The 15,074-nt window shown below is 37.7% G+C and overlaps 2 protein-coding genes across 4 annotated transcripts in view; one reads left to right on the top strand and one right to left on the bottom strand.

The window, feature by feature from the left end:
* Positions 1-501: 501 nt before the first annotated feature.
* The window catches only part of ankib1a (ankyrin repeat and IBR domain containing 1a), a 41,813-nt gene continuing 27,240 nt past the window's right edge, over positions 502-15,074 (bottom strand). For 2 of the 3 annotated variants that reach the window (XM_084423908.1, XM_084423910.1), the window contains 12 exons: positions 13,601-13,689; positions 13,307-13,437; positions 10,672-10,806; positions 8,908-8,994; positions 8,755-8,821; positions 8,466-8,611; positions 6,617-6,795; positions 5,543-5,594; positions 5,275-5,349; positions 2,825-2,945; positions 2,684-2,727; positions 502-1,585 (listed from right to left, as the gene is read on the bottom strand). In XM_084423908.1, the coding sequence (XP_084280034.1) occupies positions 875-1,585; positions 2,684-2,727; positions 2,825-2,945; positions 5,275-5,349; positions 5,543-5,594; positions 6,617-6,795; positions 8,466-8,611; positions 8,755-8,821; positions 8,908-8,994; positions 10,672-10,806; positions 13,307-13,437; positions 13,601-13,689 (1,837 nt within the window). In that variant the 3' untranslated portion in view covers positions 502-874. The remainder of the gene's footprint in view (positions 1,586-2,683; positions 2,728-2,824; positions 2,946-5,274; positions 5,350-5,542; positions 5,595-6,616; positions 6,796-8,465; positions 8,612-8,754; positions 8,822-8,907; positions 8,995-10,671; positions 10,807-13,306; positions 13,438-13,600; positions 13,690-15,074) is intronic. The other variant, XM_084423909.1, reaches the window with a different exon arrangement.
* The window catches only part of ppt1 (palmitoyl-protein thioesterase 1 (ceroid-lipofuscinosis, neuronal 1, infantile)), a 133,903-nt gene continuing 120,731 nt past the window's right edge, over positions 1,903-15,074 (top strand). Inside the window, exon 1 of the mRNA XM_084423918.1 lies at positions 1,903-1,912. The gene's annotated coding sequence lies outside the window, so the exon portion shown is untranslated. The remainder of the gene's footprint in view (positions 1,913-15,074) is intronic.

A 15,074-nucleotide genomic window follows, 5' to 3' on the forward strand; every position in this document is an offset into this window, starting at 1 on the left:
CCGACGGAAAATGAAAAGTTGCGATTTTCTAGGCTGATATGGCTAGGAACTATACTCTCATTCCTGCGTAATAATCAAGAAACTTTGCTGCCGTACCATGAGTCCAGCAGGCGTAGTGATATGACGCAGCGCCTGAAAATAGTCCCCAGCTCGGTAGACTATAGGGTTGACTATTTTCAGACGCTGCGTCATATCATTACGCCTGCTGGACTCATGGTACGGCAGCAAAGTTTCTTGATTATTACGCAGGAATGATGCTAATGGTCTTGTCCGATTCAATGATCTATGCTAAGCTATGCTAAAAGTGGTACCGCCAGACCCGGAGATCGGCTGAATGGATTGGAAAACGGTACAACTCAACTGTTTAACTCTGGGGGAGTTGTAAAATGAGCCTATTTCCATAAAAAGTGGAGTATCCCTTTAATGTTAAATTTTTGTTAAAATCCTGGGTCAGATTTTCAATTAAATATAAAACTTTTCAGCTTAAAGCTTGTTTTTTTTGGGCAACGAGGTCTGGTTTTTACATGCATGGCGTTTTAGTTGGTTCTAAATTGTTTGCTGAATGTAGAAAAAAAAGTGCAAACTTATTGATGAACTATGATTTCTGTGCAAAAACATTCATATACACACACAAATACGGTTAGTGAATGAGACCCAATCTTCTCTCGTCTACTTTCTTTAGCTTGAATCGGAGTACGTTTTCTTGTTTCTTCCACCAGACGCGGTGCAACACACAACCGAGACGAGTCCCGTCCAACCCCACTGCACCTCGTTCACACTCCTCCATTTTTGCACGAGCAGTTTTTTTTTTTTTTTTTTTTGTGTTTTGGCACAGTAAGAGCACTCAGTTGGTAAACGTAATTGGACTCATTCCTCACACTAGGTGCACTTCTTCCTCCCACTCCGAGGAGAGTTCGGTTCCCTGCGGATCAGCACTGCTTTCAGGACAAACTGCGCTAGTGAGATCTACACTGCCTGAATCCTCCAAGCCCGGCTCTGCTTTAGGAGGTTGTGCGTCATCCACACGTTCCAGCTCCAAAAGTTGCGTCGCCAACATATCTGAACTTTCTTTTGTCAGCGATAGGGAGTCTTCCTCAGGACTCCCCTCTTCGTTCTCCTCGTCCTGGGCTTTGGCAGGTTGTTCCTCTCCAAAAGCGAGTGGCCCGGGACCGGCATCCGAAGTGGCTGAGGGAATCAGTGCAATGCTCTGTGGATTCATATCGTGGAACCAGGCCATGATGTTGCCAAGCAGGTTGGCATTGGTGGAAGGGTCCAGGCAGTCCGGGTCACTCGGGGTGAAGGCATCAGGGAAGGAGCTCATGTTAAAGGGTGTATAGTGGCTGGTAATGTTGCCCAGTCTCATAAGGCTGTCTCCCAGCTCCAGAAGCTCAGAGCTGCTCATGGAAGCCCGGGGAGGATCCGCAGAATCCAGTCCAGAGGACAGAGAGGAACCGCTGGCCCCTACAGAGGCGTCGTTACTGAGACCATCCTGAGGCTCGGGGTCCAAGGCCAGCCCGGACTCCTGTAGGGACAGCTGAATCGCCAACAAAATATTGGGGTCATCCTCATCCAGAGAATCAAGTGCCTGAGGGGATAAAAGGGATTCAAATTCTCAATAGATGCTCACTGACTCATTTTTGAGTGAACTACACTACCATCCAAGTGAGTAAGTAAAAAAAATATGTTTTTATTCATCAAGCATGCATTAAATTGATCAAACGTGGCAGACATTACAAAATATTTCTATTTTAAATGGTGCTCTTTTGAACTCTATTCATCAAAGAATTCCGAAAAAAATATTAATATTAAACATTAACATCAATAATTATAAGAAATGTTTCTTGAGCAGCAAATCAGCATATTAGAATGATTTCTGAAAGATCATGTGACACTGAAGACTGGAGTAATCACAGGAATAAATTACATATTAAAATATGTTCACATAGAAAACAGTTTAAGTTGTAATAAAATTGTACAATATTTATACTTTTACTGTTTTGTATTAAAATAAATGCAGCCTTGGTGAGCAGAAGAGACGTTTTAACGGTATCTTTTTGTTTAAAATAATATATAAAATGTGTTTGGTTTATTAAGACATTTGTATGAAATATTTAGTTTAATTTTGTATTTTTGTTGACTAAATTTAGAAACCATTTTGTGGTAAATATGACTAAAATGAATGAATTTAGTATGATTATTTTATTATAATTAAAATACAAAAATGTGACCAAAACAAATAACAGTGTAAAAACTAGGGATGTGCCTGAAGCCGAATACTATGTTCAGAAAGGAAATGACGCTTTCTAAGGAGCCCCTAAAGGGACATGTTGATGAGAAAAAATATGAGATTAAACAGTTGGGTAATTATATTGTATATAATTTTGCGGGCATCAGGTAGCCGCTATCAATATGTAGGTTATTCAAATATCTTTTGAGTGCACAATCCGCACATTTTACAACTTAAGATATTGTCAATGACACTCAGGATCTTTTGTGCACCAAATCCTGTCAGTCATCTCTCCTTACCAGCTTCACCTAATAAGTGAAATCTGATGTGCTGTAATGTAACTGACTACTGCACTAAGCCTAACCATGTCCCTTTAGGGGCTCCGGATTTAAGCTTCGGCAACATCCCTAGTAAAAACGGACACTGCATCACATGTTAGAAAATCAGTATATTTACCGTGGAGATCCCATGCCTTTGTGAACCGCCTCCCTCATGTGTTTCTGTAGACACATATTGGACATGGATTTCAAACGGAGTAACACTGATTTAAAGCAACTCTTTATTCTGTGGCCTCGCGCTGTCGGTCGGGAGCTGTACCTGAAGTGTTGTCAGTGGAGTCGTGTGGTTCGGGGGTGTTACTGCGAAGGCTGTGGAGTCGGAGCAAGTCTCCTCGACGCCGCTGTCGGTGTCTCCGTCTGTACTGGAACTCAGAGTATTCCTGCAGGAACCATCAACTTCAGATTAATTACAAAAATACATGATCTGTTGACAAGAAGCAGTTATTAAAGGATAGAAATGAATAGATCCTTAAATGGACAGCCTCTCATGAGAATACTGATTGACATCGATATTACAAGTTCTGAATGAAAGATATTAACAAATGTATTGTTATATATAGCATATACTGTGATAAACTGTGTCTCTAATCTCTATTACTACGGATTAAAATAAAATACAGTGACCTTACAACATATTTGGACACTTATATGCTTTAGAAACACGTCACAATATTCCTCATTTAAATAATTCATACGGAGAATAAAGGGGCGGGGCCTGGTCGAGTTAGTTAGTAGTGTGTTGAAACTGGCGGTTATGGTAAGGGGCGGGACATTTCCCAAACACGCTGAAAGCGGTTGACCAATCACAACACACTGATCCAGCCGACCAATCAGAGCGCATTGTGCTTTTCAGAAGGAGGGGCTTCATAGAGACAGGAATTAAACGGAGCGTTACTGACAGACTGGGAAGAGAGGAGCTGCAACAATGGAGAATATGGGGAAAATAATGTGTTTTGAACATTCAAGCATGAAAATCTATCCTAAAACTAAATCAAGACTTCGTAAAAAGGCATAATAGGTATCTTCAAGTCACACTTGAAAAATGAATGTCTTAGCATTATGTAACGAAATATCCAACCATGGTTTTATTTTAAACAAACACACACAAACACTTTAAGCAAAACATTTCACAAAAGGAAAGTTTGTTTCAATCGTTTTATAATTTGACTCCTAAGTATTTAGATACTTTCTGGTTGTGAAGCATTAGTGAAAATGTAGTAGAAAATGTTCAAGGTTAATGTGATTAACTACACCGGTGATTATTCTGCAAGGATGAACTTCCTAAACTACTAAAAAATTACCTCGTTTGTTAAAAGTCAGCCAATCAGAAAACTATGTGTAGCATCATTTGTTTGCAGATTCCTCATAGTTTAATATGCAATTATCAATTGCGATAGAATTCACACATTTTAAGTGTCCAAATCCTTTTTGAGGCATAAAAACCAAGAAAAAAAAAGAGCAGCTAATTTTATATTAATTGTGCAGTGGTTAGAAAGACTGAACGCCAATCATTCACAGTCACACTGAGTGCATGACAAAGCAACCTACAACAGTGTCCACATTTCAAGAACGGTGAAGTTGACCACAGGACAGGAGTTCTGGTTTAATTAACCCTCTGAGTTGAGTAATAATGGCATAGTCCTATATCTGGAATATTCCAGGAGATGACCAGCCTTAACTGCTAACCACCGGATTACATTTATGCTAATAGCATAATACAGACCCTTTCCAAAAAATTTGAATATCATGGAAAAGTTTATTTATTTCCATAATTCCATTCAAAACGTTAAACTTCCATAGATTATAGATTCAGGGCCCACAACTTAAACGATTTCAAGTATTTAGTTGTTTATTTGTACATAATTTGGGCTTCCAGCTCATAAAACCCACGAAAACAGGATTTCAAAAAATATTACATGAAATCACACAGTAATTACACAGTGATACCATGGTCATTGAACCAGGTTTTGGTTCTTTTGGCAGTGTGGGCAGGTGCAAATCCTGCTGGAAAATGAAGGAAGCATGAAGTGCTCTGAAAATGTCCTGGTAGACGGCTGCGTTGACTCTGGGTTTAATAAAGCACAGTGGACCAAAGTCCTCTTTTCTGATGAGAGCAAATTTTGCATCTCATTTGGAAACCAAGGTCCCAGAGTCTGGAGGAAGAATGGAGAGGCACACAATCCAAGATGCTTGAAGTCCAGTGTGAAGTTTCCACAGTCTGTGTTGGTTTGGGGAGCCATGTCATCGGCTGGTGTTGGTCCACTGTGCTGTCCACTCAACGCAGCCGTCTACCAGGACATTTTCAGAGCACTTCATGCTTCCTTCAGCAGACAAGCTTTATGGAGATGCTGACTTCATTTTCCATTTTCCGTCATGCTGACACCAAAACCTGGTTCAATGACCATGGTATCACTGTGTAATTACTGTGTGATTTCATGTAATATTCTAATTTTTTGAAATCCTGTTTTCGTGGGTTTTATGAGCTGGAAGCCCAAATTATGTACAAATAAACAACTAAATACTTGAAATCGTTTAAGTTGTGGGCCCTGAATCTATAATCTATGGAAGTTTAACATTTTGAATGGAATTATGGAAATAAATAAACTTTTCCATGATATTCCAATTTTTTGGAAAGGGTCTGTATATAACAAGTGAATTCTTAAATGTCAAATTTTGAGGTATGTTTTGTTTTTTTGTTTTCAGCAGTACCTGCGGCTGGCCTCCTGCATTGTAATTGTTCTCACGCTGTGCATTTGATCCCCGTACTGGGTGATTCCTCACCATCTTTGGACACAGAATGAGATTCAATGACTGCTAGTACTTCACAGCATCACACAACTCTCTTACATTAATACAAGGAGAGACAGAAAGAGGGAATTAACAGTCTAGTGAGCTGCAACTCTGGGTGAGCTTTGCAATAACAGAGGTTAGTTAAAAACAGAAAAATATTAACACAAAAGCAGAGACGCAGCAATACCTCAGGAGAGGCAAATCCCAGATACTCCCAGTCCCACGTCCCACCAGCAAAACTGCAAAAGAGGAGAAAATGTTTGCACTATTATAATGTATATAACTCTTAGAAAAAGTACCGTGGCTGTTAGTAAACTATATTTTGGACATGGTACCAAAAGTAATGTCATGTTTTTGTGGACATTAACCATAGTAATATCATAATAATATAGTATTGTTTAAAGTAAAAAGTTACTTGAAAGAATGCCATGGTGCTACTATAGTAAACGCCCAAAAAACATAGCCAGGGATGCACAATTATCAGAGGTTAAAAAGGTGATATATGACTATATACTACTAATAATGCTAATGATCATCATTATTATTACAGCAATAATTCTATTTATTACAATAATCGTTACTATCGTACAGTAGTATTATAGTAAATATTATTTAGTCTTGTAATATAAAATAGTAATATGAGTATTTAATTAATATTATTATTACAATAGTAATAATACTATTTAATACTATAATAATAAATAGTTGCTATAGTATAATAAATACTAAATAGTTTATTTATTTATGATTTAACGCCATATCAGCAACAATGGCTATATTCATGGCAATCAACAGTATTACATTTTTTTTTAAATACAATACTAATATGTATGGCTGTCTTAATTAATTTGCTTTTTAATTATTATAATTAATTATTACAATAAATAGTTACTATGGTACAGTAGTATTATAGTAAATATTATTTAGTCTTGTAATATAAAATAGTAATATAAGAGTATTTAATAATTATTATTATTAATATTATTATTATTAATAGTAAATAGTTTATTTATTTATGATTTAACGCCATATCAGCAACAATGGCTATATTCATTCATTTAAATGTTAAAAAATACAATACTAATATGTATGGCTGTCTTAATTAATTTGCTTTTTAAACATTAAACCACAGAGATTTTATTTGGGCGGAAAACCGCAGGGAGACCGTACTGCTTTTCTTTTGTTGACAACAGATCTAGAGAGTGATTTTCACCAAAAGGTGACGGGTCTGTATCCTTGATGGCAGCACACACGTGTTTACCTGCGGCGCGGAGCCTCGGGGGAATCATTAGGAGCGACACCTCGAGCCACAGAAGCCAAGAACTCCCGTCTCTTCTGCTGCACCAGAAACGTGGCACTGATGATCTTATGGCGAGGGGTGCGGAGGTAAGGCCTGTTCACCTTCTGAGCGAGGTCTTCAGTGACCATCTCTAAATCAGTCTGTGAATGGTGGAAAGAGAAAAATCATAAGAGCATGTTGTGCATGAAAACTTTACACCAAAAAAAAGTTGCTTTTCTTAAAGGGATAGTTCACTCAAAAATGAAAATTCAGTCATCATCAATACAACTTTCGTTCATCTTCAAAACACACATGAATGTATTTTTAATGAAAACTGAGGGATTTCTGTCCCTTCATTGAAAGTCAAAACTCTTCAGAAGCTTCAAAATGTTCATAAAGTGATCGCAAAAGAAATCCATATGAATCAAGTGGTTTAGTCCAAGACTTCTGAGACACAGAGACACGATCGCTTTATATGATGAACAGATTTAAATTTACTTTCATTTACATACAAACACTGATCAGCAAATATACATAGAGCACTCAAATATAGTAAAAGGAAGCTCAAGAACCAATGATTTTCATTCTCGCTCGTCAAACAAGTATGGTTGAGCTTCCATTTATGTTGGCTGATTAATATTTACAGACAGGGCTTGACAATAACATTTTTGCTCACCAGCCACTGTGGCTAGTGGTTTGCCAAAGTTACTAGCATTTTCACAATTTTGACAAAAATGGCCATATAGATATTTTTACTATTAACTCATCATTTAGCAGATCCACAGATCCATTATACTGTTACACATGCGTTTTCTTTTCAACTGTTTACATTCACTTAAAACATAACTGACTGTGTTTGCGTGAATACTCACCAAGTCCGGCATTTGACATTATTTTGTGTGTATTTGACTGTTTAAGTGCAATAAGCAGTGAAAAATAACTTAATTTAGTACTGAGAGGCGGCTTTATACGCGCACTTTTGGTGTGAGCACAAAATCTGCGGGAATGAGTAAAATTATGCACAATACGCACAATACCACGTCGAAAGGATGGATGGATGGATGGATGGATGGATGGATGGATGGATGGATGGATGGATGGATGGATGGATGGATGGATGGATGGATGGATGGATGGATGGATGGATGGATGGATGGATGGATGGATGGATGGATGGATGGATGGATGGATGGATGGATGGATGGATGGATGGATGGATGGATGGAGAAAGAACAGCTGGTATTGTGTATCTATTTTGCGAGAAATGAGTATTGGAAGCGTTTCAGATATTTCAGTATCGATTTGTATTGAAAAAAAAAACAATATTTTTGACAACACTACATAGCACTTAGTTTATTATTTCAGATGCCTTTTTAAAAGACTACATTTGAAAAATGTATAAATTATATGTAAAATTAAAACCTGCCAAAGTGTCTAGTAGGAGCGACTGCGTTAAACGCCACTGCTTTTGGCGGGGTTGACGGGTGTTAACGTCAAGCCCTGTTTACAGGTGAATAAAAGCCTAAATTAAATCTGTCCATCATACAAAGCGAACAAAACGATTATGTCTCTTCAGAAGACTTGGATTAAATCTGCTCCATTCATTTAGATTTTTTTTAGGATCTCTTTATTAACTTGTGTCAGAGTTTTTGTTGAATAGACTTTCAATGGAGGAACAGAAATCCCTTAGATTTCATTAATAATATTTTAATTTGTGTTAAAAAAAAATCGTATGGGTTTGGAACGACACAAGGGTGAGTAAATAATGACAGAATTTTCATTTTTGGGTGAACTATCCCTCTAAGCAGTGAATGAATATCGATCTCAGAACCTGCATAAGTTCAAATATTTCTTTCTTTGTGCTTTTGGGCTCCAAGAAGAAACTATATGGATAAGAGCACTTAAGGATGCGTCGAGTCTTGAGAAGTTCATGCACACCGTCCTCAATGAACGTGGTGTCAGGTGGGGCTCCGTCCCCTTATGAAACAGATAAATTGTCATTTTTATATATTCATAATATTCAAAATGCACCATACATCTGTTTATAATAACATTTAAAAACTTGCGTAAAGTGTGTAAAATATGTCTGACGTGGTCTAATGAATCAAATTCCTACTCACTTCCAATGAAAGCTTTGCTCAGTTGCTCCATCTTCTCTTTGGCTGTTTTCAGGAGTCTTTCTTCTAACTAGTTTAAAGGAAATCACCTGTGATGAGTGACTGTCAACAAAACTGGAAATGTATCGAAGACATTCATTTCATAAAAATTGCTACCTGGTAACTGTGTTCGTGGTTCTTGTATCGTGTGTAATAATGCATAAAACAGTCGAGTTCCTGAAAACTCTTGTGCTTTTTTTCTGCCTGCGAGACACAAAACATAAAAGCAAGAGTGACTCCCAACTTCAAGACTGAAATTCAAGCTCATAACCACCAAAAGTGATGTCCAGAGGGGGATATTTGTTTTTAATAACCCTACAAGTTCGATTAATACATCAAAATATGAGGAAAATATTTTATGTATTTTAAATATAACGGAAGAACAAAACGCTAAACTTGGTTAAGGTATTTATCTGACAAAATTATTTTGTAAACTACAGCTACGGGTTTCATTTTACCATGCAAAAAAAAATGCACAGAAAAACAAAAAGCTCACAGAATAAAGCATACATTAGCCCTATTCGGACGGGATTAACTTTACAAGGGTAGATGGAGTAATGTAATTTTGCCACAGGACGTCTGTAATATTAACCCCTTAGCTGTCACCCCCCTTTTTGAGAATGGACATTAAAATTCACTATTCAAGCTTAAATGGTTGTAATTCAAGAATGCTTTGGAGTATATACCCAAGTTTGGTCTTGTTCTAAAGGGAAAAAAATGCAGATTATTACTGAAGTGAAAGCACTTCAAAAAATTAAAGTATGAAAAAGTTATGGAAGTTTAAATTTACATCAAATCAAATATAATTTATTTAATATTTTTCTTTTATATAAAATATATATTTTACAAAATATGTTTTACAAAAAAAATACTATAAAATCAAAGCCATATATCTAACCAAGTTGTGTTCCAAATTTGAAGTTGATATCACAAAAATTGAAGTTCCCATGAGATTTTGTTTAGGCGTATTACCAAAAATAGCCACCGGGTGTCATTGAATTCCATTGAATTTAACTGTATGCATTCTACCATAACAAATTAATAAATTTCTGTCCAAATATCACTTCTGTCACAAAATATGGAACCTTGAGACTCAGACCTTTCTGACGATATGCGTTTTGTCAAGATTAGAAAATATTTTGATAATAAATTATGAAACATGACGACGCCCAAAAGGGGAGGAGCCTGATAAAATAATTTAGAGTACTGTTTCTATGGTAACACAATGTCCAATTTCAAAATATTTACGTACATATTTACAGCGGGTGTATTCGCACGGGATTAGCACTACCTGAGGTCATTTTTCCAGACCTTTTTACTGAAGGTAAAAGTCGCAGTAATATTTACCGACATTGTCCGTAATGATTACTGAGATGGCACATTCGGACGGGATTAAAATCACAGAGAAGCTCTGGTAATTATTACTTTACCCCACCTCTCCATGTTAAACTAGTCCCGTCCGTATAGGGCTATTGACTACAACATAATCACTTATTAATATTTCATCGGTTTCTTTGTATGACAAAGAAACCCGGCCAAAAATAATGTTTGCACAATTTGGCATGTTTCATTGTGTTATCACAAATAAAACTATTGACTACGCAATATGCATACAAAATCTTTAACAACGTTTTTAAATAGGTGAAGATGTCAATTTTCCTAGACCAGACATTACTTTTGGCTACTACTGTATAAAGCAGAACCTATTTTGTAACTTTTTACACATGAGGAAATATAAGCATTGAAAGTAAGCGTTTAGTCTTTTGAGACTTTATTCACTAAAACCATTAATGGCAGTCCACAAACAAATCACAAAAGCTCCAAGTAAATGCATTCGTTGAACGGCTGCCGTGTGTGTACACTCCTTTTAGGCACGATTACCTCCACGGTCATTTCCTTGGACTGTTCCTCCACCTGTTGGATGATCTCGTAGCGCGTGCATCGATAGTATCCTCCGGTAGAGGAGCTGTGTTTCTTCCATTCCTCAAGACAAATCCAGCAGAAATCATACTTGCACTGCAAAGAGATCGAGATGAGAACGGTGAGCAAGACAGAACTTATGAGCAGGATCAGATAAGCAAGCACTGAGCAGCTATAACAAAGCACAAAGTCTCTCCAGAGGGAGTTGTTCTCTATATAAGTGTCACTGTTTCTGAACTCCCTGAAACGCCTCCATTGTAGTCTTTCTTCAGGGAACGAAAACGTCACAGTATTCCTCATTTAAATAATTAATATGCAGAAAAAGGGGTGGGGCCTGGTTGAGGTAGTTAGTAGTGTCAGAGAATGTCTAATATGGCGAGAAGTTTCACTCTCAGTAAACTTCCCGCTTCTGAACTGGTTGCAGTTCCTCTCTGATTCCATATGAGGGCGCTCACAGGACGAGTGCAGAATGAATGGAGGTCTATGGCGCTATACCAATAAAAATCCACTTTTCTCGGGATATAATTTTTTGTCTAGTAATTTGAATGTTGTATTCGAAAGGAGATGCAAATAAATTACACATTGCTGGGTGTTAGATTTTTTTGAGTCACTTATTTGCTTTAAAAAGTCTTTTAAAGTGTCAATGACGTCATACACATGTACGACCAGAGATACTGCTTAACGGCAATCCTTCAGTCACTTTGGTGCGTTCGCGCTCTGCACTTTCTTTTCACTCGAGGCATCGACAACACAGCTGACACAGGTAAACACACGTGCTAGAAGAGTTTTTGTTTTGTTTGTTTCTGGTCCCGCTGCGGATGACACGATGCCATCAAGCGGTATCTCTGGTCGTAATCAGTCCTTCACTGACCAATCAGCGTTCATTAGCAGAATGCTAGCGTGTTATGGGCAACAACAACTCAACCTGTAAGAAATCAAAAGGACATAAGTACTCGTTCATTCAACTTTCGACCTAAAACCCATGTTGAACTTGCAAAATCTACAATCAGATCTGAGATTTCTCAACGGCAATCGGGTGAAAGAGACAAATTTAGCCGTCTAGCCCCATAGACTCCCATTCATTTTGCACTCATGGCGATCGCCCCCAGTGGAACTCTGGTGGTACTACAACCAAAATTCGGTACAATAGAGCTTAATAGGGAGTGGGCAGGCTCTCCGTAGACGGGCTCTGGTAGTGTGTTGAAACTGCCGGTTATGGAAAGGGGCGAGACATTTCCTAAACACACTCAAAGTTGACCAATCACAACACACTGATCCAGCCGACCAATCGGAGCACATTGTGCTTTTCAGAAGGAGGAGCTTCATAGAGACAGGAACTAAGAGCGTTACTGACAGCAAAGCAATATGTGAAAAATATGGGGGGGGGTTATATTCAAGCATGAAAATATATTCTAAAAGAGGCCAAAAAACAAAATCAAGACTTAGTGAAAGGGCATAAACCAGGTTGTAGACACTGACATAAACCATCAACAGATTTAAATCAGCATAAATGTTACTGAACAAATGAGTGTGCTAAAAGAACCACAGATTAGAGTGTGCTACAAGACCCTTTGCATTTGACAATATAAATAGCCGGCACGAGTGAGCATTCAACATTCGTTTTGTTTTTTTCACAGGATGGTGGTGTGAATAGCTTCCCCTTCCCCCTGCGCCTGTCAAACAGAGCCTTAGTTAAGCCTTCATTAAGAAACCAGTAAGGCAGAGCGGAGGTCATATCCTTTGTTCAAACACCTGCTCTGACGTCAAAGGGTCGGTTTGCATCACACATACATCTTGTGTCATGGACACACACGCAAAAAAAACACACTCCTATGATGTCTGTAAGAGATTTTATAATGAGGACTTTGTGCATTACATGATAGCTTATTAGACAAATACTATGTAAATGTTCATTTAATGCCTGTGCAATTTTGTTGTCAAGACCGTTATGAAGGGAGCTATTAGTTTTAGGTCCAAAAGCATCCCAAAAAAACATCAGTTTAATCAAATTTTCCAGTGTTGAGTTTCCTCTAGATTAGATACAACATGCCATTAACATGACAAAAATAGATATTTAAAATATGGCAAAAATATCCCTGAATGGATATACATATTTTCACGTGCATGTCGTTTTCCAAGAGTGCTATTATTGCTTATCAATAGAATAGCTGGCCATGTTGTGTTTAAAATGAAATTAACTCAATATTAATTTCTTGTTTGTAAAATATCGTTTAAATCACTATTGCTTTTCATACTGAACAACATTGCAAAACTGCAATTAAAATCTACTACATAATCTACTTCAGTTTCTTTCAGTCAATTGATAAAATGAATGTTTTTTTTACATTAATGGCCAACATTGTGGCACACAAAAAACAATGTTCTCATTGAGGTAAAAATGCCCTTGATAATTTTTTAGGAATCAAATATTGAACCTTAATAAACGTGCCCTGTATGTGTGATTACCAAGTTCTCCATTGAGGATGTCTGACCTTTTTAGTCCATAATGTAACAGGTGATAATTTTAGCGGGCTGACATTCGAATGGCTGCAGCTGTTTTTTTTGTTTTTTTCCACATAAGCCATTCTGTACTGACCTTCGAGCACTGCATGTGATTACAGCCTTCGTTTTTCTGGATGGGGGATTTGCAGTTGGCACAAGGTTTGGAGTTGGTGAGCAGCCACAGGCAGTTGGCAGCATCTTCATAAGCTTCGCTCACACCGGCCACTGTTCAGAGACAGGGAGGAGCTCGATATCAAAACCTACACCAGCGGGTTATGTCATGAATATCCATTAAATAAAGATGCAGGTCAAACGTTATTGCATGCTGAGGTCATTTGATTAAATGCATGGTCTGCGAGAACGACACAATAAAGTCTGGAGTTCCTACGTTCTTCAGGCTTCATTTCAGACACCTTCTGCAGCCACATCTTCCATGTCTCACAGTCACAGGGTTCATGAGCATCACCAAGACACTCCCTGAGAAGAAAACCAACAGGTAAACATGGCATTTTGTAGGATGCACATTAACATCTGGTGAATCTCACGAAGAATGTGTCCGTCATATTTTTCTATCAAAATCAAAAGAAACAAATAATATGAATAATTTCTTTTAAATAAAAGTTCATTTTTTAAATCATTAGGGGTTTTTGTGTCCACCAGAAAATAAACTGAACTTTCTTGTATGGTTTACATTGCTTTAAGACCCAACAATAACATAAATATATCAGACCTACAGTAGTAAGTGTGACAGAAGACAAAGAAATTATGCATAGATAAAGGAAACAGCTGGTTAAAGAGGACCTATTATGCTTTGTACATGTTTAACTTTCTTTAGTTTGAGGATGAAAAAGCTCTGCAAAGTTACAAAACACAAAGTCCCTCCAGCGGGAGTTATTCTCTATATCAGTGTCAGTGTTTCTGAACTCCCTGAAACGCCTCCATTGTAGTCTTGAGTTTCTTCTGGGAACGAACACAATATTCCTCATTTAAATAATTAATATGCAGAATAAAGGGGCGGGGCCTGGATGAGTTAGTTAGTGGTGTGTTGAAACTGGCAGTTATGGTAAGGGGCGGGACATTTCTCAAACACGCTCAAAGTGGTTGACCAATCACAACACACTGATCCAGCCGACCAATATTTCAGAAGGGGGGGCTTCATAAGCCACGTTTCCATTACCCTTAAAATTGCGCAAATTGAAATTGCGAATTGAAAATACGCCCGATGGAAACACGTCAATTTCGCACAAAAAAAAAGTTTTTGCGCTCGCATGAGGAGGTTTTTCAGGCAATTCGAAAAAGAAATATTTCGCAAAACTGCAATGGAAACAGTTTTTGCGCATTTACAGGTCACCTGACGTAGATGATGCGGTGTGTTTGGACAGAATACGAGACAGAGTTCTTTATTAAATTCATATAAGACAAAAGAATTACAGGAATAATGGATTCTAAACCTCAAATAAATGCCACAATCAAGACCTCGAAGCAGATATGAGGGAGAAACACCCAGAAACTCCTCATATGTGCCGCTCACAAGTATAAGGGTCGTTCCTTCCATTAGACTAATGCTTGGAAAACACACATACGTCTCCTTCGATTAATAATAATAATGGCTAGTGCAGTGGCCGGGATATAGTACATAAACCTACCAACGTCCGTTGCCATGGTTTTTGGATTTACTTATCGCGAGAAGTTGTTTTAGTCGCATAACATCGGTTAATGGAAACGCCGTCATTTCGCAATAGTTTTTTGTCGACATTTAGAAAAAAAAAAGAAAAAAGAAAAAAAAAATATATATATATAAAAAAAAACGCAAACGTTTTGCGCAAATCTGTAATGGAAACGCGCCTATAGAGACAAGAGCG

Source organism: Rutilus rutilus, assembly GCF_951802725.1.
Source record: "Rutilus rutilus genome assembly, chromosome: 11".
NCBI classification, from domain to species: Eukaryota; Metazoa; Chordata; class Actinopteri; order Cypriniformes; family Leuciscidae; genus Rutilus; species Rutilus rutilus.